This window comes from Oncorhynchus mykiss, chromosome 30, assembly GCF_057628025.1.
Source record: "Oncorhynchus mykiss isolate SJ-2025 chromosome 30, ASM5762802v1, whole genome shotgun sequence".
Lineage (NCBI taxonomy): Eukaryota > Metazoa > Chordata > Actinopteri > Salmoniformes > Salmonidae > Oncorhynchus > Oncorhynchus mykiss.
The window spans coordinates 26,685,734-26,708,997 of NC_143051.1; the positions used below are offsets into that span (position 1 = coordinate 26,685,734).

The 23,264-nt window shown below is 38.8% G+C and overlaps 1 protein-coding gene across 13 annotated transcripts in view; it reads left to right on the plus strand.

The window, feature by feature from the left end:
• The window catches only part of LOC110489414 (trafficking protein particle complex subunit 9), a 304,212-nt gene that overhangs the window by 19,221 nt on the left and 261,727 nt on the right, over positions 1-23,264 (plus strand). For all 13 annotated transcript variants that reach the window (XR_016493584.1, XR_016493586.1, XR_016493587.1 and 10 more), the window contains one exon: positions 21,206-21,332. Coding sequence is in view for 6 of the 13 variants with exons in the window: in XM_090227935.1 (XP_090084061.1) it covers positions 21,206-21,332 (127 nt within the window). In the remaining 7 variants the exon portion in view is untranslated. The remainder of the gene's footprint in view (positions 1-21,205; positions 21,333-23,264) is intronic.

The following is a 23,264-nucleotide window of genomic DNA, read 5'->3' on the forward strand; positions in this document are numbered from 1 at the left end:
AAGGTATGCTTCATATAGATATGCTTCATAAAGGTAGGCTTCATATAGATATGCTTCATAAAGGTAGACTTCATAAAGGTAGGCTTCATAAATATAGGCTTCATAAAGGTAGGCTTCATATAGGTAGACTTCATATAGATATAATTCATATAGATATGCTTCATAAAGGTAGGCTTCATATAGATATGCTTCATATAGATATGCTTCATAAAGGTAGGCTTCATATAGATATGCTTCATATAGATATGCTTCATAAAGGTAGGCTTCATATAGATATGCTTCATAAAGGTAGACTTCATAAAGGTAGGCTTCATAAATATAGGCTTAATAAAGGTAGGCTTCATATAGATATGCTTCATAAAGGTAGGCTTCATATAGATATGCTTCATATAGATATGCTTCATATAGATATGCTTCATAAATATAGGCTTCATAAAGGTAGGCTTCATATAGATATGCTTCATAAAGGTAGGCTTCATATAGATATGCTTCATATAGATATGCTTCATATAGATATGCTTCATATAGATATGCTTCATATAGATATGCTTCATAAAGGTAGGCTTCATATAGATATGCTTCATATAGGTAGGCTTCATATAGATATGCTTCATATAGATATGCTTCATAAAGGTAGGCTTCATATAGATATGCTTCATATAGATATGCTTCATAAAGGTATGCTTCATATAGATATGCTTCATAAAGGTAGGCTTCATATAGATATGCTTCATAAAGGTAGACTTCATAAAGGTAGGCTTCATAAATATAGGCTTCATAAAGGTAGGCTTCATATAGGTAGACTTCATATAGGTAGACTTCATATAGGTAGACTTCATAAAGGTAGGCTTCATAAATATAGGCTTCATAAAGGTAGGCTTCATATAGGTAGACTTCATAAATATAGGCTTCATAAATATAGGCTTCATAAAGGTAGGCTTCATATAGGTAGGCTTCATAAAGGTAGGCTTCATAAAGGTAGACTTCATATAGGTAGACTTCATATAGGTAGACTTCATAAATATAGGCTTCATAAAGGTAGACTTCATAAAGGTAGACTTCATAAATATAGGCTTCATAAATGTAGGCTTCATATAGGTAGACTTCATAAATATAGGCTTCATAAATATAGGCTTCATAAAGGTAGGCTTCATATAGGTAGACTTCATAAATATAGGCTTCATAAAGGTAGGCTTCATATAGGTAGGCTTCATAAAGGTAGACTTCATAAAGGTAGGCTTCATATAGATATGCTTCATATAGATATGCTTCATAAAGGTAGGCTTCATATAGATATGCTTCATATAGATATGCTTCATAAAGGTAGGCTTCATATAGATATGCTTCATATAGATATGCTTCATAAAGGTAGGCTTCATATAGATATGCTTCATAAAGGTAGACTTCATAAAGGTAGGCTTCATAAATATAGGCTTCATAAAGGTAGGCTTCATATAGATATGCTTCATAAAGGTAGGCTTCATATAGATATGCTTCATATAGATATGCTTCATATAGATATGCTTCATATAGATATGCTTCATAAAGGTAGGCTTCATATAGATATGCTTCATAAAGGTAGGCTTCATATAGATATGCTTCATATAGATATGCTTCATAAAGGTAGGCTTCATATAGATATGCTTCATATAGATATGCTTCATAAAGGTAGGCTTCATATAGATATGCTTCATATAGATATGCTTCATAAAGGTAGGCTTCATATAGATATGCTTCATAAAGGTAGACTTCATAAAGGTAGGCTTCATAAATATAGGCTTCATAAAGGTAGGCTTCATATAGGTAGACTTCATAAAGGTAGGCTTCATAAATATAGGCTTCATAAAGGTAGGCTTCATATAGGTAGACTTCATAAATATAGGCTTCATAAATATAGGCTTCATAAAGGTAGGCTTCATATAGGTAGACTTCATAAAGGTAGGCTTCATAAAGGTAGACTTCATATAGGTAGACTTCATATAGGTAGACTTCATATAGGTAGACTTCATAAATATAGGCTTCATAAAGGTAGACTTCATAAAGGTAGACTTCATAAATATAGGCTTCATAAAGGTAGGCTTCATATAGGTAGACTTCATGAATATAGGCTTCATAAATATAGGCTTCATAAAGGTAGGCTTCATATAGGTAGACTTCATAAATATAGGCTTCATAAAGGTAGGCTTCATATAGGTAGGCTTCATATAGATATGCTTCATAAAGGTAGGCTTCATATAGATATAATTCATATAGATATGCTTCATAAAGGTAGGCTTCATATAGATATGCTTCATATAGATATGCTTCATAAAGGTAGGCTTCATATAGATATGCTTCATATAGATATGCTTCATAAAGGTAGGCTTCATATAGATATGCTTCATAAAGGTAGACTTCATAAAGGTAGGCTTCATAAATATAGGCTTAATAAAGGTAGGCTTCATATAGATATGCTTCATAAAGGTAGGCTTCATATAGATATGCTTCATATAGATATGCTTCATATAGATATGCTTCATAAATATAGGCTTCATAAAGGTAGGCTTCATATAGATATGCTTCATAAAGGTAGGCTTCATATAGATATGCTTCATATAGATATGCTTCATATAGATATGCTTCATATAGATATGCTTCATATAGATATGCTTCATAAAGGTAGGCTTCATATAGATATGCTTCATAAAGGTAGGCTTCATATAGATATGCTTCATATAGATATGCTTCATAAAGGTAGGCTTCATATAGATATGCTTCATATAGATATGCTTCATAAAGGTAGGCTTCATATAGATATGCTTCATATAGATATGCTTCATAAAGGTATGCTTCATATAGATATGCTTCATAAAGGTAGGCTTCATATAGATATGCTTCATAAAGGTAGACTTCATAAAGGTAGGCTTCATAAATATAGGCTTCATAAAGGTAGGCTTCATATAGGTAGACTTCATATAGGTAGACTTCATAAAGGTAGGCTTCATAAATATAGGCTTCATAAAGGTAGGCTTCATATAGGTAGACTTCATAAATATAGGCTTCATAAATATAGGCTTCATAAAGGTAGGCTTCATATAGGTAGACTTCATAAAGGTAGGCTTCATAAAGGTAGACTTCATATAGGTAGACTTCATATAGGTAGACTTCATAAATATAGGCTTCATAAAGGTAGACTTCATAAAGGTAGACTTCATAAATATAGGCTTCATAAAGGTAGGCTTCATATAGGTAGACTTCATAAATATAGGCTTCATAAATATAGGCTTCATAAAGGTAGGCTTCATATAGGTAGACTTCATAAATATAGGCTTCATAAAGGTAGGCTTCATAAAGGTAGACTTCATAAAGGTAGGCTTCATAAATATAGGCTTCATAAAGGTAGGCTTCATATAGGTAGACTTCATAAAGGTAGGCTTCATAAATATAGGCTTCATAAAGGTAGGCTTCATATAGGTAGACTTCATAAATATAGGCTTCATAAATATAGGCTTCATAAAGGTAGGCTTCATATAGGTAGACTTCATAAAGGTAGGCTTCATAAAGGTAGACTTCATATAGGTAGACTTCATATAGGTAGACTTCATATAGGTAGACTTCATAAATATAGGCTTCATAAAGGTAGACTTCATAAAGGTAGACTTCATAAATATAGGCTTCATAAAGGTAGGCTTCATATAGGTAGACTTCATGAATATAGGCTTCATAAATATAGGCTTCATAAAGGTAGGCTTCATATAGGTAGACTTCATAAATATAGGCTTCATAAAGGTAGGCTTCATATAGGTAGGCTTCATATAGATATGCTTCATAAAGGTAGGCTTCATATAGATATGATTCATATAGATATGCTTCATAAAGGTAGGCTTCATATAGATATGCTTCATATAGATATGCTTCATAAAGGTAGGCTTCATATAGATATGCTTCATATAGATATGCTTCATAAAGGTAGGCTTCATATAGATATGCTTCATAAAGGTAGACTTCATAAAGGTAGGCTTCATAAATATAGGCTTCATAAAGGTAGGCTTCATATAGATATGCTTCATAAAGGTAGGCTTCATATAGATATGCTTCATATAGATATGCTTCATATAGATATGCTTCATAAATATAGGCTTCATAAAGGTAGGCTTCATATAGATATGCTTCATAAAGGTAGGCTTCATATAGATATGCTTCATATAGATATGCTTCATATAGATATGCTTCATATAGATATGCTTCATATAGATATGCTTCATAAAGGTAGGCTTCATATAGATATGCTTCATAAAGGTAGGCTTCATATAGATATGCTTCATATAGATATGCTTCATAAAGGTAGGCTTCATATAGATATGCTTCATATAGATATGCTTCATAAAGGTAGGCTTCATCTAGATATGCTTCATATAGATATGCTTCATAAAGGTATGCTTCATATAGATATGCTTCATAAAGGTAGGCTTCATATAGATATGCTTCATAAAGGTAGACTTCATAAAGGTAGGCTTCATAAATATAGGCTTCATAAAGGTAGGCTTCATATAGGTAGACTTCATATAGATATAATTCATATAGATATGCTTCATAAAGGTAGGCTTCATATAGATATGCTTCATATAGATATGCTTCATAAAGGTAGGCTTCATATAGATATGCTTCATATAGATATGCTTCATAAAGGTAGGCTTCATATAGATATGCTTCATAAAGGTAGACTTCATAAAGGTAGGCTTCATAAATATAGGCTTAATAAAGGTAGGCTTCATATAGATATGCTTCATAAAGGTAGGCTTCATATAGATATGCTTCATATAGATATGCTTCATATAGATATGCTTCATAAATATAGGCTTCATAAAGGTAGGCTTCATATAGATATGCTTCATAAAGGTAGGCTTCATATAGATATGCTTCATATAGATATGCTTCATATAGATATGCTTCATATAGATATGCTTCATATAGATATGCTTCATAAAGGTAGGCTTCATATAGATATGCTTCATAAAGGTAGGCTTCATATAGATATGCTTCATATAGATATGCTTCATAAAGGTAGGCTTCATATAGATATGCTTCATATAGATATGCTTCATAAAGGTAGGCTTCATATAGATATGCTTCATATAGATATGCTTCATAAAGGTATGCTTCATATAGATATGCTTCATAAAGGTAGGCTTCATATAGATATGCTTCATAAAGGTAGACTTCATAAAGGTAGGCTTCATAAATATAGGCTTCATAAAGGTAGGCTTCATATAGGTAGACTTCATATAGGTAGACTTCATAAAGGTAGGCTTCATAAATATAGGCTTCATAAAGGTAGGCTTCATATAGGTAGACTTTATAAATATAGGCTTCATAAATATAGGCTTCATAAAGGTAGGCTTCATATAGGTAGACTTCATAAAGGTAGGCTTCATAAAGGTAGACTTCATATAGGTAGACTTCATATAGGTAGACTTCATAAATATAGGCTTCATAAAGGTAGACTTCATAAAGGTAGACTTCATAAATATAGGCTTCATAAAGGTAGGCTTCATATAGGTAGACTTCATAAATATAGGCTTCATAAATATAGGCTTCATAAAGGTAGGCTTCATATAGGTAGACTTCATAAATATAGGCTTCATAAAGGTAGGCTTCATAAAGGTAGGCTTCATATAGATATGCTTCATAAAGGTAGGCTTCATAAATATAGGCTTCATAAAGGTAGGCTTCATATAGGTAGACTTCATAAATATAGGCTTCATAAATATAGGCTTCATAAAGGTAGGCTTCATATAGGTAGACTTCATAAAGGTAGGCTTCATAAAGGTAGACTTCATATAGGTAGACTTCATATAGGTAGACTTCATATAGGTAGACTTCATATAGGTAGACTTCATAAATATAGGCTTCATAAAGGTAGACTTCATAAAGGTAGACTTCATAAATATAGGCTTCATAAAGGTAGGCTTCATATAGGTAGACTTCATGAATATAGGCTTCATAAATATAGGCTTCATAAAGGTAGGCTTCATATAGGTAGACTTCATAAATATAGGCTTCATAAAGGTAGGCTTCATATAGGTAGGCTTCATATAGATATGCTTCATAAAGGTAGGCTTCATATAGATATGATTCATATAGATATGCTTCATAAAGGTAGGCTTCATATAGATATGCTTCATATAGATATGCTTCATAAAGGTAGGCTTCATATAGATATGCTTCATATAGATATGCTTCATAAAGGTAGGCTTCATATAGATATGCTTCATAAAGGTAGACTTCATAAAGGTAGGCTTCATAAATATAGGCTTCATAAAGGTAGGCTTCATATAGATATGCTTCATAAAGGTAGGCTTCATATAGATATGCTTCATATAGATATGCTTCATATAGATATGCTTCATAAATATAGGCTTCATAAAGGTAGGCTTCATATAGATATGCTTCATAAAGGTAGGCTTCATATAGATATGCTTCATATAGATATGCTTCATATAGATATGCTTCATATAGATATGCTTCATATAGATATGCTTCATAAAGGTAGGCTTCATATAGATATGCTTCATAAAGGTAGGCTTCATATAGATATGCTTCATATAGATATGCTTCATATAGGTAGGCTTCATATAGATATGCTTCATATAGATATGCTTCATAAAGGTAGGCTTCATATAGATATGCTTCATATAGATATGCTTCATAAAGGTATGCTTCATATAGATATGCTTCATAAAGGTAGGCTTCATATAGATATGCTTCATAAAGGTAGACTTCATAAAGGTAGGCTTCATAAATATAGGCTTCATAAAGGTAGGCTTCATATAGGTAGACTTCATATAGGTAGACTTCATAAAGGTAGGCTTCATAAATATAGGCTTCATAAAGGTAGGCTTCATATAGGTAGACTTCATAAATATAGGCTTCATAAATATAGGCTTCATAAAGGTAGGCTTCATATAGGTAGACTTCATAAAGGTAGGCTTCATAAAGGTAGACTTCATATAGGTAGACTTCATATAGGTAGACTTCATAAATATAGGCTTCATAAAGGTAGACTTCATAAAGGTAGACTTCATAAAGGTAGACTTCATAAAGGTAGGCTTCATATAGGTAGACTTCATAAATATAGGCTTCATAAATATAGGCTTCATAAAGGTAGGCTTCATATAGGTAGACTTCATAAATATAGGCTTCATAAAGGTAGTCTTCATAAAGGTAGGCTTCATATAGGTAGGCTTCATAAAGGTAGACTTCATAAAGGTAGGCTTCATATAGATATGCTTCATATAGATATGCTTCATAAATGTAGGCTTCATATAGATATGCTTCATATAGATATGCTTCATAAAGGTAGGCTTCATATAGATATGCTTCATATAGATATGCTTCATAAAGGTAGGCTTCATAGATATGCTTCATATAGATATGCTTCATAAAGGTAGGCTTCATATATATATGCTTCATAAAGGTAGACTTCATAAAGGTAGGCTTCATAAATATAGGCTTCATAAAGGTAGGCTTCATATAGGTAGACTTCATAAAGGTAGGCTTCATAAATATAGGCTTCATAAAGGTAGGCTTCATATAGGTAGACTTCATGAATATAGGCTTCATAAATATAGGCTTCATAAAGGTAGGCTTCATATAGGTAGACTTCATAAATATAGGCTTCATAAAGGTAGGCTTCATAAAGGTAGGCTTCATATAGGTAGGCTTCATATAGATATGCTTCATAAAGGTAGGCTTCATATAGATATGCTTCATATAGATATGCTTCATAAAGGTAGGCTTCATATAGATATGCTTCATATAGATATGCTTCATAAAGGTAGGCTTCATATAGATATGCTTCATATAGATATGCTTCATAAAGGTAGGCTTCATATAGATATGCTTCATAAAGGTAGACTTCATAAAGGTAGGCTTCATAAATATAGGCTTCATAAAGGTAGGCTTCATATAGGTAGACTTCATATAGGTAGGCTTCATAAATATAGGCTTCATAAAGGTAGGCTTCATATAGGTAGACTTCATAAAGGTAGGCTTCATAAAGGTAGACTTCATATAGGTAGACTTCATATAGGTAGACTTCATAAATATAGGCTTCATAAAGGTAGACTTCATACAGGTAGACTTCATAAATATAGGCTTCATAAAGGTAGGCTTCATATAGGTAGACTTCATAAATATAGGCTTCATAAATATAGGCTTCATAAAGGTAGGCTTCATATAGGTAGACTTCATAAATATAGGCTTCATAAAGGTAGGCTTCATATAGGTAGGCTTCATATAGATATGCTTCATAAAGGTAGACTTCATAAAGGTAGACTTCATATAGGTAGACTTCATATAGGTAGACTTCATAAATATAGGCTTCATAAAGGTAGACTTCATAAAGGTAGACTTCATAAAGGTAGACTTCATAAAGGTAGGCTTCATATAGGTAGACTTCATAAATATAGGCTTCATAAATATAGGCTTCATAAAGGTAGGCTTCATATAGGTAGACTTCATAAATATAGGCTTCATAAAGGTAGTCTTCATAAAGGTAGGCTTCATATAGGTAGGCTTCATAAAGGTAGACTTCATAAAGGTAGGCTTCATATAGATATGCTTCATATAGATATGCTTCATAAATGTAGGCTTCATATAGATATGCTTCATATAGATATGCTTCATAAAGGTAGGCTTCATATAGATATGCTTCATATAGATATGCTTCATAAAGGTAGGCTTCATATAGATATGCTTCATATAGATATGCTTCATAAAGGTAGGCTTCATATAGATATGCTTCATAAAGGTAGACTTCATAAAGGTAGGCTTCATAAATATAGGCTTCATAAAGGTAGGCTTCATATAGGTAGACTTCATAAAGGTAGGCTTCATAAATATAGGCTTCATAAAGGTAGGCTTCATATAGGTAGACTTCATGAATATAGGCTTCATAAATATAGGCTTCATAAAGGTAGGCTTCATATAGGTAGACTTCATAAATATAGGCTTCATAAAGGTAGGCTTCATAAAGGTAGGCTTCATATAGGTAGGCTTCATATAGATATGCTTCATAAAGGTAGGCTTCATATAGATATGCTTCATATAGATATGCTTCATAAAGGTAGGCTTCATATAGATATGCTTCATATAGATATGCTTCATAAAGGTAGGCTTCATATAGATATGCTTCATATAGATATGCTTCATAAAGGTAGGCTTCATATAGATATGCTTCATAAAGGTAGACTTCATAAAGGTAGGCTTCATAAATATAGGCTTCATAAAGGTAGGCTTCATATAGGTAGACTTCATATAGGTAGGCTTCATAAATATAGGCTTCATAAAGGTAGGCTTCATATAGGTAGACTTCATAAAGGTAGGCTTCATAAAGGTAGACTTCATATAGGTAGACTTCATATAGGTAGACTTCATAAATATAGGCTTCATAAAGGTAGACTTCATACAGGTAGACTTCATAAATATAGGCTTCATAAAGGTAGGCTTCATATAGGTAGACTTCATAAATATAGGCTTCATAAATATAGGCTTCATAAAGGTAGGCTTCATATAGGTAGACTTCATAAATATAGGCTTCATAAAGGTAGGCTTCATATAGGTAGGCTTCATATAGATATGCTTCATAAAGGTAGACTTCATAAAGGTAGGCTTCATAAAGGGAGGCTTCATATAGATATGCTTCATATAGATATGCTTCATAAAGGTAGGCTTCATATAGATATGCTTCATATAGATATGCTTCATAAAGGTAGGCTTCATATAGATATGCTTCATATAGATATGCTTCATATAGATATGCTTCATATAGATATGCTTCATAAAGGTAGGCTTCATATAGATATGCTTCATAAATATATGCTTCATAAATATATGCTTCATAAAGGTAGGCTTCATATAGATATGCTTCATATAGATTTGCTTCATATAGATATGCTTCATATAGATGATAGGCTTCATATAGATAGGCTTCATATAGGTAGACTTCATATAGGTAGACTTCATACAGGTAGGCTTCATATAGATATGCTTCATATAGATATGCTTCTTATAGATAGACCTCATACAGGTAGACTTCATACAGGTAGACTTCATACAGGTAGACTTCATACAGGTAGACTTCATACAGGTAGACTTCATACAGGTAGGCTTCATACAGGTAGGCTTCATAAAGGTAGGCTTCATACAGGTAGGCTTCATACAGGTAGACTTCATACAGGTAGACTTCATACAGGTAGACTTCATACAGGTAGACTTCATAAAGGTAGACTTCATACAGGTAGACTTCATAAAGGTAGACTTCATAAAGGTAGACTTCATAAAGGTAGACTTCATAAAGGTAGACTTCATACAGGTAGACTTCATACAGGTAGACTTCATACAGGTAGACTTCATACAGGTAGACTTCATACAGGTAGACTTCATACAGGTAGACTTCATACAGGTAGACTTCATACAGGTAGACTTCATACAGGTAGACTTCATACAGGTAGACTTCATACAGGTAGGCTTCATACAGGTAGGCTTCATACAGGTAGACTTCATACAGGTAGACTTCATACAGGTAGACTTCATAAAGGTAGGCTTCATACAGGTAGGCTTCATACAGGTAGGCTTCATACAGGTAGGCTTCATACAGGTAGACTTCATACAGGTAGACTTCATATAGGTAGACTTCATAAAGACCTAACTATATCAAAAATCTCTTTCTTTCTGGCGCTCTCTTACATTCTGTTTGTTGCCTAACGTTTCTAAAGTTGGGAGCAGTGTGTGTTTGGGAGGGAGAGTGGTGTGTGTCTATGAAAGAGAGGGAGACAGAGTGTGTGTGTGTGTGTATTAACTGAAGAGTAGAAGGTTTCATGCCGTGGTTTCCCCTTGATGCAGCAGTGACATGCAGATCATTATGCGTGTCCACTCCTTCCTCTCATTCCTCCAGCCCAATCACAGGTAGGCCATTGCAAATATGAGCAAATGAGCCATTCTATGCAGTATTCTATTATACAGTGTGAAGTTTAAATTCAATATGTGTTGTGCTGAGAATTTCAGTGAATGTGTGAATATCAGCGACCAGGTTTTTTTGTTTAGCACGTGTGCATAACGTTTAGAGAACGGGAACAAGCGTTCAGCATGCTAGGCCACTGAATTTCCCCTGTGGTATAACAATACTACTCAGTAATGTGATACTTGGCCCGGGATCGTATAGTCAGTAAAATGTTGGTATTGTGACAAGACTACTTGGAATAACAGATATTACATGGTCATAGTCAAACGTTTTTGTCAGTATTAGTTTAAAACCCTTAATGCATTTTCCCTTGATTTCATACTATCTAAAATCACCCCCTGGCTGCAGCCATCCGTCAATGTCCTTTGGGAAAGCCAGCATTGTGCCTGCGGGTGTAATGGTGTGTGATGCTCAACCAAGCCAGTCATCTCATATAGTGGCTGGGCGAAAGTGAGCTTTGACCAGAAATCCTCTGGACTTGGGTACTCATCTGAGAGAGAGGACAGGGTTGGAGTTGATGCCTAACTGACCTCACTATCGAGGCCAATGTAATGCTTTTGGGAAAGTGGGAGGGAGGAGAAGGAGAGAGACGGTGAGGAATGAGAGAGGAGAAATGTAGAGTGAATACAGAGAAAGGGAGGGAGACCGAGAGAGAGCGAGCAGAGCGCCAACAGTATGAAATATTCACCACTGGCAGCAGCAGCAGTAGCAGCGAGGGACTGTTGCTACGCTGAGAGAGGCCATGCTCCCATCTACCCAGCACCATGCTCACCGTGTAACCCTGCTGGAATAACAACAGCTCAACTACAGCTCAGTGTCTGTCATACACCCACCGTGTGTGTGTGTGTGTGTTGGCGTCCTACACACTTAAACGTGCAATTACAGCCTGCGATGCCTCGAGACAGAAAGGCAAGGAGTATGATGCTTTTCTAGCTATGCCATTTTGTGTGAGAGGCTGGGCATAAAGTCCCCAAACATATTTCATTGTTATATTAAAGCTATGATCTCACTTGAGTTGAAACCTTGTTCCCCAGACTCCTAACTCCAAGCTTGAGTAACTGTTTTAGCAGCTTAAAACGGCTCTAGTTCTCAGTGACTTTCTGAATGGTGTCTTTGGCAGAGACACTCTGTGAAATGGGCCTCGCACAAATCTGTCCCCTCTGAACTGAGGTTGCACGCCTTCTTTCCTCGCCCGCCTGTCTCTCTCTCTCCCATCCTCTCTCTCCCTCTGTCCCCCCTCTCCCTTTTTCTCCCTTCTCCCTCACCCCCCTGCTGTTTGTCTGCAGTGTGGTGATGTCACACACGGCGGGGGTTATTGCAGGTCGTCTTCTCCCAGCATGCAGTAGTGGGGCGCGTCCCCCTTGCTTTGTTCCCTGCGTGTCTGTGGAAGTATTGTAGGACACACAGCAGCATAGCTCAGCATAGCAAAAAGCATAGTGTGACTGTCTAGCCTCAGCAACAACAGCCTTTTCCTTTAAAGTCACAATCTTGACTTTTTCAGCCCAATGTAAGCTTGCTATTTAGTTTGGTATAAAGCTGACGAATGAGAATGGCAATTACCATTCTCAAATATCCCAGAATGTGCCTTTTAATCCTCAGATGTGGGGCCTCATTTATCAGCTGTGTACATTTCTTTAAAAAAATCTGGCATACATGGAGATTCTAGGATTGCTAGAACGTTGCTGTCGTCCCATTTAATGTCACAGCAGAAGCTCCCAGGGAAAAGAAATGATGGGCTTTGAAAGAGCCGGGCCCTTCTAAGGTCTGTCTTGAGGCAGTAGTGCCTTTTCAAGTCCCCATCGGTGACATTAAAAATCATGGCAAATGTTTTATTTAAGATGGACCTTTCGGGGAGAGAGTGTCTAATTAACGTTACCACTGTCACCCTGTCTGGGAGAGGGAAAAGAGAGAGAAGAGGCAGAGAGCGAGAGAGAGCGAGCGAGAGGCAGAGAGCGAGCGAGAGGCAGAGAGCGAGAGCGAGCGAGAGGCTCTCTCTCTCTCTGCCTCTCTAACTCAGCCTCTCGCTCCATCTCTTACTCAGCCTCTCGCTCTCTTGTCATTATGGGTTGTTGTGTGTAATGTTTTTTCATGGTTTGGGCTAGGCCTCTTAGTTCTAGTGAAGGGAAATCTTAACACTACAGCATACAATTACATTCTAAACGATTCTGTGCTTTCAACTTTGTGGCAACTAGACTTTATATGCACACTCACTAGACTTTATATGCACACTCACTAGACTTTATATGCACACTCACTAGACTTTAAATGCACACTCACTAGACTTTATATGCACACTCACTAGACTTTATATGCACACTCACTAGACTTTATATGCACACTCACTAGACTTTATATGCACACTCACTAGACTTTATATGCACATTTACTAGACTTTATATGCATACTCACTAGACTTTATATACACACTCACTAGACTTTATATGCACACTCACTAGACTTTATATGCACACTCACTAGACTTTATATGCACACTCACTAGACTTTATATGCACACTCACTAGACTTTATATGCACACTCACTAGACTTTATATGCACACTCACTAGACTTTATATGCACACTCACTAGACTTTATATGCACACTCACTAGACTTTATATGCACACTCACTAGACTTTATATGCACACTCACTAGACTTTATATGCACACTCACTAGACTTTATATGCACACTCACTAGACTTTATATGCACACTCACTAGACTTTATATGCATACTCACTAGACTTTATATGCACACTCACTAGACTTTATATGCACACTCACTAGACTATATATGCACACTCACTAGACTTTATATACACACTCACTAGACTTTATATGCACACTCTAGACTTTATATACACACTCACTAGACTATATATACACACTCACTAGACTATATATGCACACTCACTAGACTATATATACACACTCACTAGACTTTATATGCATACTCACTAGACTTTATATACACACTCACTAGACTTTATATACACACTCACTAGACTATATATGCACACTCACTAGACTTTATATGCACACTCACTAGACTTTATATGCATACTCACTAGACTTTATATACACACTCACTAGACTATATATACATACTCTCTAGACTTTATATGCACACTCACTAGAATTTATATGCACACTCACTAGACTTTATATGCACACTCACTAGACTATATATGCACACCCACTAGACTATATATACATACTCTCTAGACTTTATATGCACACTCACTAGAATTTATATGCACACTCACTAGACTATATATGCACACTCACTAGACTTTATATGCACACTCACTAGACTTTATATACACACTCACTAGACTATATATACATACTCTCTAGACTTTATATGCACACTCACTAGAATTTATATGCACACTCACTAGAATTTATATACACTCACTAGAATTTATATACATACTCTCTAGACTTTATATGCATACTCACTAGAATTTATATGCATACTCACTAGAATTTATATACATACTCTCTAGACTTTATATGCACACTCACTAGAATTTATATGCATACTCACTAGACTATATATGCATACTCACTAGACTTTATATGCACACTCACTAGACTTTATATGCACACTCACTAGACTTTATATGCATACTCACTAGACTATATATACACACTCACTAGACTTTATATGCACACTCACTAGACTTTATATGCACACTCACTAGACTATATATACATACTCACTAGACTTTATATGCACACTCACTAGACTTTATATGCACACTCACTAGACTTTATATGCACACTCACTAGACTTTATATACACACTCACTAGACTATATATACACACCCACTAGACTATATATACACTCACTAGACTTTAAATGCACACTCACTAGACTTTATATACACACTCACTAGACTTTATATACACTCACTAGACTTTATATGCACACTCACTAGACTTTATATGCACACTCTCTAGACTTTATATGCACACTCTCTAGACTTTATATGCACACTCACTAGACTTTATATGCACACTCACTAGACTTTATATGCACACTCACTAGACTTTATATGCACACTCACTAGACTTTATATACACACTCACTAGACTTTATATACACACTCACTAGACTTTATATGCACACTCACTAGACTATATATACACACTCACTAGACTATATATACACACTCTCTAGAATTTATATACACACTCTCTAGACTTTATATGCACACTCACTAGACTTTATATGCACACTCACTAGACTATATACAGTGGGGCAAAAAAGTATTTAGTCTGCCACCAATTGTGCAAGTTCTCCCACTTAAAAAGATGAGAGGCCTGTAATTTTCATCATAGGTACACTTCAACTATGACAGACAAAATTAGAAAAAAAAATCCAGAAAATCATATTGTAGGATTTTTAATTAATTTATTTGCAAATTATGGTGAAAAATAAGTATTTGGTCAATAACAAAAGTTTATCTCAATAATTTGTTAAATACCCTTTGTTGGCAATGACAGAGGTCAAACCTTTTCTGTAAGTCTTCACAAGGTTTTCACACTGTTGCTGGTATTTTGGCCCATTCCTCCATGCAGATCCCCTCTAGAGCAGTGATGTTTTGGGGCTGTTGCTGGGCAACACGGACTTTCAACTCCCTCCAAGATTTTCTATGGGTTGAGATCTGGAGACTGGCTAGGCCACTCCAGGACCTTGAAATGCTTCTTACAAAGCCACTCCTTCGTTGCCCGGGCAGTGTGCTTGGGATCATTGTCATGCTGAAAGACCAAGTCACGTTTCATCTTCAATGCCCTTGCTGATGGAAGGAGGTTTTCACTCAAAATCTCACGATACATGGCCCCATTCATTCTTTCCTTTACACGGATCAGTCGTCCTGGTCCCTTTGCAGAAAAACAGCCCCAAAGCATGATGTTTCCACCCCCATGCTTCACAGTAGGTATGGTGTTCTTCGGATGGAACTCAGCATTCTTTGTCCTCCAAACACGACGAGTTGGCCAAGACCAAAGAGCTGTCAAAGGACACCAGAAACAAAATTGTAGACCTGCACCAGGCTGGGAAGACTGAATCTGCAATAGGGGACCTAGTGAATGACCTGCAGAGAGCAGGGACCAAAGTAACAAAGCCTACCATCAGTACGCCGCCAGGGACTCAAATCCTGCAGTGCCAGACATGTCCCCCTGCTTAAGCCAGTACATGTCCAGGCCCGTCTGAAGTTTGCTAGAGAGCATTTGGATGATCCAGAAGAAGATTGGGAGAATGTCATATGGTCAGATGAAACCAAAATATAACTTTTTGGTAAAAACTCAACTCGTCGTGTTTGGAGGACAAAGAATGCTGAGTTGCAAAGAACACCATACCTAAAAATATAAACGCAACATGTAAAGTGTTGGTCCCATTTTTCTTGACCTGAAATAAAAGATCACAGAAATTTTCCATAAGCAGAAAATAATTATTTCTATCACATTTGCACAAAATTGTTTACATCCCTGTTAGTGAGCATTCATCATTTGCCAAGCTAGTCTATCCACCTGACGGATGTGGCATATCAAGAAGCTGATTAAACAGCATGATCATTACACAGGTGCACCGTGTGCTGGGGACATTAGAAGGCCACTCTAAAATATACAGTTTTGTCACACAACACAATGCCACAGATGTCTGAAGTTTTGAGGTAAATTGCAATTGGCATGCTGACTGCAGGAATGTTCAACAGCGCTGTTGCCAGAAAATGTAATGCTCATTTCTCGACCATAAGCTGCCTCCAACTTTGTTTTAGGAAATTTGGCAGTACATCCAACCGGCCTCACACCCGCAGACCACTTGCATCCACGCCAGCCCAGGACGCCACATCAGTCTTTTTCAGCTGTGGGATTGTTTGAGGAGAGGGAGGGCGGGTGCTGAGGAGTATTTCTGTCTCTAATAAAGCACGTTTGTGGGGAAAAGCTCATTCTGATTGGCTGGGCCTGACTTCGCAGTAGGTGGACCTGGCTCCCAATTGGGTGGGCCTATGTCCTCCCAGGCCCACCCATGGCTGCGCCCCTGCCCAGTCATGTGAAATCCATAGATTAGGGCCTAATGAATGTATTTCTATTGACTGATTTCCTTCTATGAACTGTAACTCAGTAATATCTTTAGACACTGTTGCATTTTATATTTTTGTTCAGTGTATGTCTATGAGTCGTACATAACAGTTCCTGGCTACTTTAGTGTGAACTTTAGTGTGAACATCAACGTTATGAGCTGAACTTGTCGATGAATTGCTTGAAAGCCCCAGGCATTGCCTCCCGATTTCCCTCAATCCTCACAGGCGCATAAGATGGCCACTCACCTACTCCATCTCTGTATTCTGAAGTAAGTGCACATATTTTCCAAGTCTGTTGTCACTTTTTGCTAGTCTCCCACCCACTTGACATTTTCTAGTGCAGTATTCTGGTTTACAGTGGATAAGATTAGGCTAGGATTTTCGCCCACAATATGCGGATGTCATTGCAGTTGACTTCTCCTTGTAAACATTCCTGCCCTCAAAACAATAAATAAATATATATATATTCGTAATTCATTTGATATTCATTAGTTTGTATGCTGGTCGCACTTTCCATCACATTGGCAGGGCAGTACATCATCTACAGTGACAGTTGGCAGAATCTCCCTCTATGTTTTATTGAATGCTACTCGTGTCAGGATGTATTGGAAGTCCCAGTCTCTCTTCCCTCTCTCCCCCTAGAGTCTCAGTCAGTTAAGAGGCCTCACAAAGGATGCTAAAACAGCCCACAGTCATCACCAGGGGTCCTCTACAGTACCACACCATAGGCTGCTGCTTTGGGTGGAAATGTAGGGGATTCTCTTCAAAATGAGCGGATGAACTGAGAAATGAGAGAGAGACATATTGGTGCCATTCAAAGTTTAAGACTGTTGAACCAGTAATGTAAGAATGAATGTGGAAGTATGAATGCAGAATTCATGAGTTGAATCAGGTTTTCTTTGGGTTGATTTACGTGGTCTCAGACTAAATAATATATTAACCTAAGTTTTAAATATTTCTTTATTCACCACTTTAGGCATAATTCAAGTTCTGTGTTCAGTTCTCTGTGTGTTTGGTGAAAGACGAAAGGGAAACGATGTGCTGTCGTTACGTCTGTTAAGCAGTCTGTCACTGTGCCCAGTAAATGTCAGGACGTATTGACTCTCCTCGATACCTGTGCACTGCAGTGGTTCATTACTCAACGTGAGTAGTAAAGTAGAGGAGGCAGCGTTTACTTTATTTATAGGCTCTGTGTCTGGCCTCCGCCTAGTCGGAGGGGTTGATACTGTATGGTCTGAAGGTTAGATGGAAAAATGCATATTCCACTGTAGTTATCTGTCTGACTGCATTTATAAACATCTAGTTAGTTTGTGGAGGGGCAAATTGTGTGATCGGGCTATTTAATTGATGTGGGCCAATTTTAAATCTGTGAACTCCTGTAATTTAGTTTTTGCTCTCAATTCTTCCTATGCTTATTCATTGAATTGCTTATTTCTCTGCTGACTGACATACTAGTTGATGGCAAACATTTAGAATTTCCTGTCATGTTTACTTGTTTAATCACCTGCTCTCTCAACTCTCCAAGCGAAAGTGAGTCTAATCGATTCCCCACAGGATTTGAACTGGAGTTGAAAAGCAGCTGTATTATGTGTTGTTGGGGGGTCGCAGATAGAACGCAGAGCTGAAAGAAAGACTGTTGGAGAGAGACAGGGAACAGAGAGAGATGGAACAGAGAGAGACAGGGAACAGAGAGAGAGATGGAACAGAGAGAGACAGGGAACAGAGAGAGACGGGGAACAGAGAGAGACGGGGAACAGAGAGAGACGGAGAACAGAGAGAGACGGGGAACAGAGAGAGACAGGGAACAGAGAGAGACGGGGAACAGAGAGAGACGGGGAACAGAGAGAGACGGGGAACAGAGAGAGACGGGGAACAGAGAGAGACGGGGAACAGAGAGAGACGGGAAACAGAGAGAGACGGGAAACAGAGAGAGACAGGGAACAGAGAGAGACGGGGAACAGAGAGAGAGACGGGGAACAGAGAGAGAGACGGGGAACAGAGAGAGACGGGGAACAGAGAGAGACGGGGAACAGAGAGAGACGGGGAACAGAGAGAGACGGGGAACAGAGAGAGACGGGGAACAGAGAGAGACGGGGAACAGAGAGAGACGGGGAACAGAGAGAGATGGAAGAGAGAGAGACGGGGAACAGAGAGAGACGGGGAACAGAGAGAGACGGGGAACAGAGAGAGACGGGGAACAGAGAGAGACGGGGAACAGAGAGAGACAGGGAACAGAGAGAGATGGAACAGAGAGAGACAGGGAACAGAGAGAGACAGGGAACAGAGAGAGACAGGGAACAGAGAGAGACAGGGAACAGAGAGAGACAGGGAACAGAGAGACAGGGAACAGAGAGAGACATGGAACAGAGAGAGACATGGAACAGAGAGAGACAGGGAACAGAGAGAGACAGGGAACAGAGAGAGACAGGGAACAGAGAGAGACATGGAACAGAGAGAGACAGGGAACAGAGAGAGATGGAACAGAGAGAGACAGGGAACAGAGAGAGATGGAACAGAGAGAGACAGGGAACAGAGAGAGACAGGGAACAGAGAGAGATGGAACAGAGAGAGACAGGGAACAGAGAGAGAGATGGAACAGAGAGAGACAGGGAACAGAGAGAGACAGGGAACAGAGACAGGGAACAGAGACAGGGAACAGAGAGAGACAGGGAACAGAGACAGGGAACAGAGAGAGACATGGAACAGAGAGAGAGATGGAACAGAGAGAGACGGGGAACAGAGAGAGACGGGGAACAGAGAGAGACGGGGAACAGAGAGAGACGGAGAGAGAGTGGTAGTCAGAGAGCTGTTTGTGTAATGCTGCAGTGAGCTCTTCAAGGATACTGTTTTACCTTACATCATCCCAAAATGACAATCAATACAGAGTTTTGTTCGTCTGGGTCTGTCCTTCAACTTGCCATGTTTTACTCTTAGACTGCGTTTACTTGGGCTTCCAAATACAATTTACTAAATTGAAATGTATCGACAGACAGACTCCATGCAGGTTTAGGAATCATTTGAAATTGTCCATGACAGGCAGGGAGGCAGACGAGTAGGCAGGGAAGCGGATTGAAAGACTGGTACGTAGACAGGTAGGCAACAATACTCAAATCCTTCCATGTCCTTTTCTTCTTCGTTGGTTTCATAAGCTGCATGCAGCATTTCTCTGCTTGTTAAACCCTGATCACTAAAGCCACTTCCCAACACTGCAAACACACAACACTGAATGTGACTCGACTCCTAATAAACAGAGGGCTTTTAACATCCCTTTAAGACCTTCATTTGGTCAGCTTTTTACGTGACAGGAATGTGCTTAGTAACAACAGGATGCTCGATACATGTTTATGTAAAGCAAGGCCATGTCAGTGTTTTCAATAATGGCACTATTAACTCTGAGAGATGTTTTATCACGGTGATGTTCTGTTTCCTGTCACTGGAACTGCTCTGCTCTTCAGTCTGTCAGATCAGAACTACAGGAGGACATGTTTGCCTGGTCGCCCTGACTCTGGATCAAAGTACCTTCTGTCTGTGCTGCTCTGTTGCTCAGGATAATACTGTGGAATTTTGTGGCTGTCCAAGCAGGGGTATGTAGTGGGGAACTGAGAAGTAGCCTATCTAGGAGCTTGACTGAAGTGTATATCGCTCTCTCTCTCAGCCCCCATGTGGCGTGAGGCCCAGCCAACAGAGTAACTCATAGAGACATTTTTGTTTGCAACTAAAGCAGCGAGGCTGAGAGTGATGATACAGCACGGCCATAAACATCTTTATTGATCCAGCTATAAAACTCACACTGTAGGATGGGGAGAAGGGACAGAGCTGGGCTGGAGTTGTGTTATTTGTGTTATTATGCCCAATTAAATTGGCAGGGCCGTGTAATCTTGCTTAGACTAGGAGCAATAGTTCTAGCGAGAGAGGTTACTTCAATTGGTGAGGGAGAAACTGGCTCTATCAAAAGGGTGCCAAGTAATATGTGCTTTACACCCTATAGTGACACTGTGTGAAAACGCTCTTTGAAGAAATGGTTTTTCCTGGTCACTTCAAATGGTCAGACTGACCATCTGTAATGTGCTCTACGTTTCTAACCCGAATCCCTTCTTTCCCCGGTCCACAGAGAAGAAGGAGGTGACTCAGAGTCTGGAGAACTACACGTCTAAATGTCCTGGAGGAATGGAGGTTCTCACCCTGCCTGATGGACTCAAACTGCCCCCAGTACCGTTAAGCAAGCTACCCATCGTCAGGTACGTCAGTCAGTCAATCGGATTTTTAAAGCCCTTTTTCAGCAACAGTTGTCAGGTAAGTCAGTCAAAGGTGGTGAGGGGTCTCTGGGTCGTGTTTATTAAGAACGAATGGATGAAAACGCTCTGAAACTGAGAGAAATGGGGAGGTAAAATCTGATCTTGTCCAATAAGAAACGTCTGTTTTCGTGTTCCATTGCAAAACGTATTGCTTACGGTGTGCCCTAATGAACACAACCCTGGTGTATGAACTGTCATTCTGATTTGATGTAATCAATGTACCAATGAGCTCATCATTGTTACCACACTGTTCTAACATTGAGTAGCTACTACTCTGAGTGGCCTGATTAATTAATAGACAATATTTCTTCCCACTCAACAAAGTCAGGTCATTCTGACGATGGTGTAATGATTGAAATGTAGCTCTTCTCCTCCCTCCTGGTCAGAACAGAGTTATAGCTGTTTAAGAGCTAAGTGAACATTTTACATGACACTCTGATTTACAGAAGCATCTACTTGTAAATGTATTTATGGTGAAATTTGACTTGTTTACGTTTCAGTAAAAGTCAGAAATGTGGCAGAAATGACACCACTGTTCAATAGGCCTGGTTTGGCTAGTCTGGGGCTCTGTTGAATATGCTTGGCTAGTCTGGAGGCTCTGTTGAATAGGCTAGTCTGGAGGCTCTGTTGAATAGGCTTGGCTAGTCTGGAGACTGTTGAATAGGCTTGGCTAGTCTGGAGGCTCTGTTGAATAGGCTAGTCTGGAGCTCTGTTGAATAGGCTTGGCTAGTCTTGGGGCTCTGAATAGGCTTGGCTAGTCTGGAGGCTCTGTTGAATAGGCTTGGCTAGTCTGGAACTCTGTTGAATAGGCTTGGCTAGTCTGAAGCTCTGTTGAATAGGCTTGGCTAGTCTGGAGGCTCTGTTGAATAGGCTTGGCTAGTCTGGAGACTCTGTTGAATAGGCTTGGCTAGTCCGGAGACTCTGTTGAATAGGCTTGGCTAGTCCGGAGACTCTGTTGAATAGGCTTGGCTAGTCTGGAGACTCTGTTGAATAGGCTTGGCTAGTCTGGAGGCTCTGTTGAATAGGCTTGGCTAGTCTGGAGACTCTGTTGAATAGGCTTGGCTAGTCTGGAGACTCTGTTGAATAGGCTTGGCTAGTCTGGAGCTCTGTTGAATAGGCTTGGCTAGTCTGGAGCTCTGTTGAATAGGTTTGGCTAGTCTGAGGCTCTGTTGAATAGGTTTGGCTAATCTGGGACTCTGTTGAATAGGTTTGGCTAATCTGGGGCTCTGTTGAATAGGTTTGGCTAATCTGGGGCTCTGTTGAATAGGCTTGGCTACTCTGGGGTTCTGTTGAATAGGCTTGGATACTCTGGAGGCTCTGTTGAATAGGCTTGCTAGTCATGAGGCTCTGTTGAATAGGCTTGGCTAGTCTGGAGGCTCTGTTGAATAGGCTAGTCTGGAGGCTCTGTTGAATAGGCTAGTCTGGAGGCTCTGTTGAATAGGCTAGTCTGGAGACTCTGTTGAATAGGCTAGTCTGGAGGCTCTGTTGAATAGGCTAGTCTGGAGGCTCTGTTGAATAGGCTTGGCTAGTCTGGAGACTCTGTTGAATAGGCTTGGCTAGTCTGGAGACTCTGTTGAATAGGCTTGGCTAGTCTGGAGACTCTGTTGAATAGGCTAGTCTGGAGGCTCTGTTGAATAGGCTAGTCTGGAGGCTCTGTTGAATAGGCTTGGCTAGTCTGGAGACTCTGTTGAATAGGCTTGGCTAGTCTGGAGGCTCTGTTGAATAGGCTAGTCTGGAGACTCTGTTGAATAGGCTAGTCTGGAGGCTCTGTTGAATAGGCTAGTCTGGAGGCTCTGTTGAATAGGCTTGGCTAGTCTGGAGGCTCTGAATAGGCTTGGCTAGTCTGGAGATTCTGTTGAATAGGCTTGGCTAGTC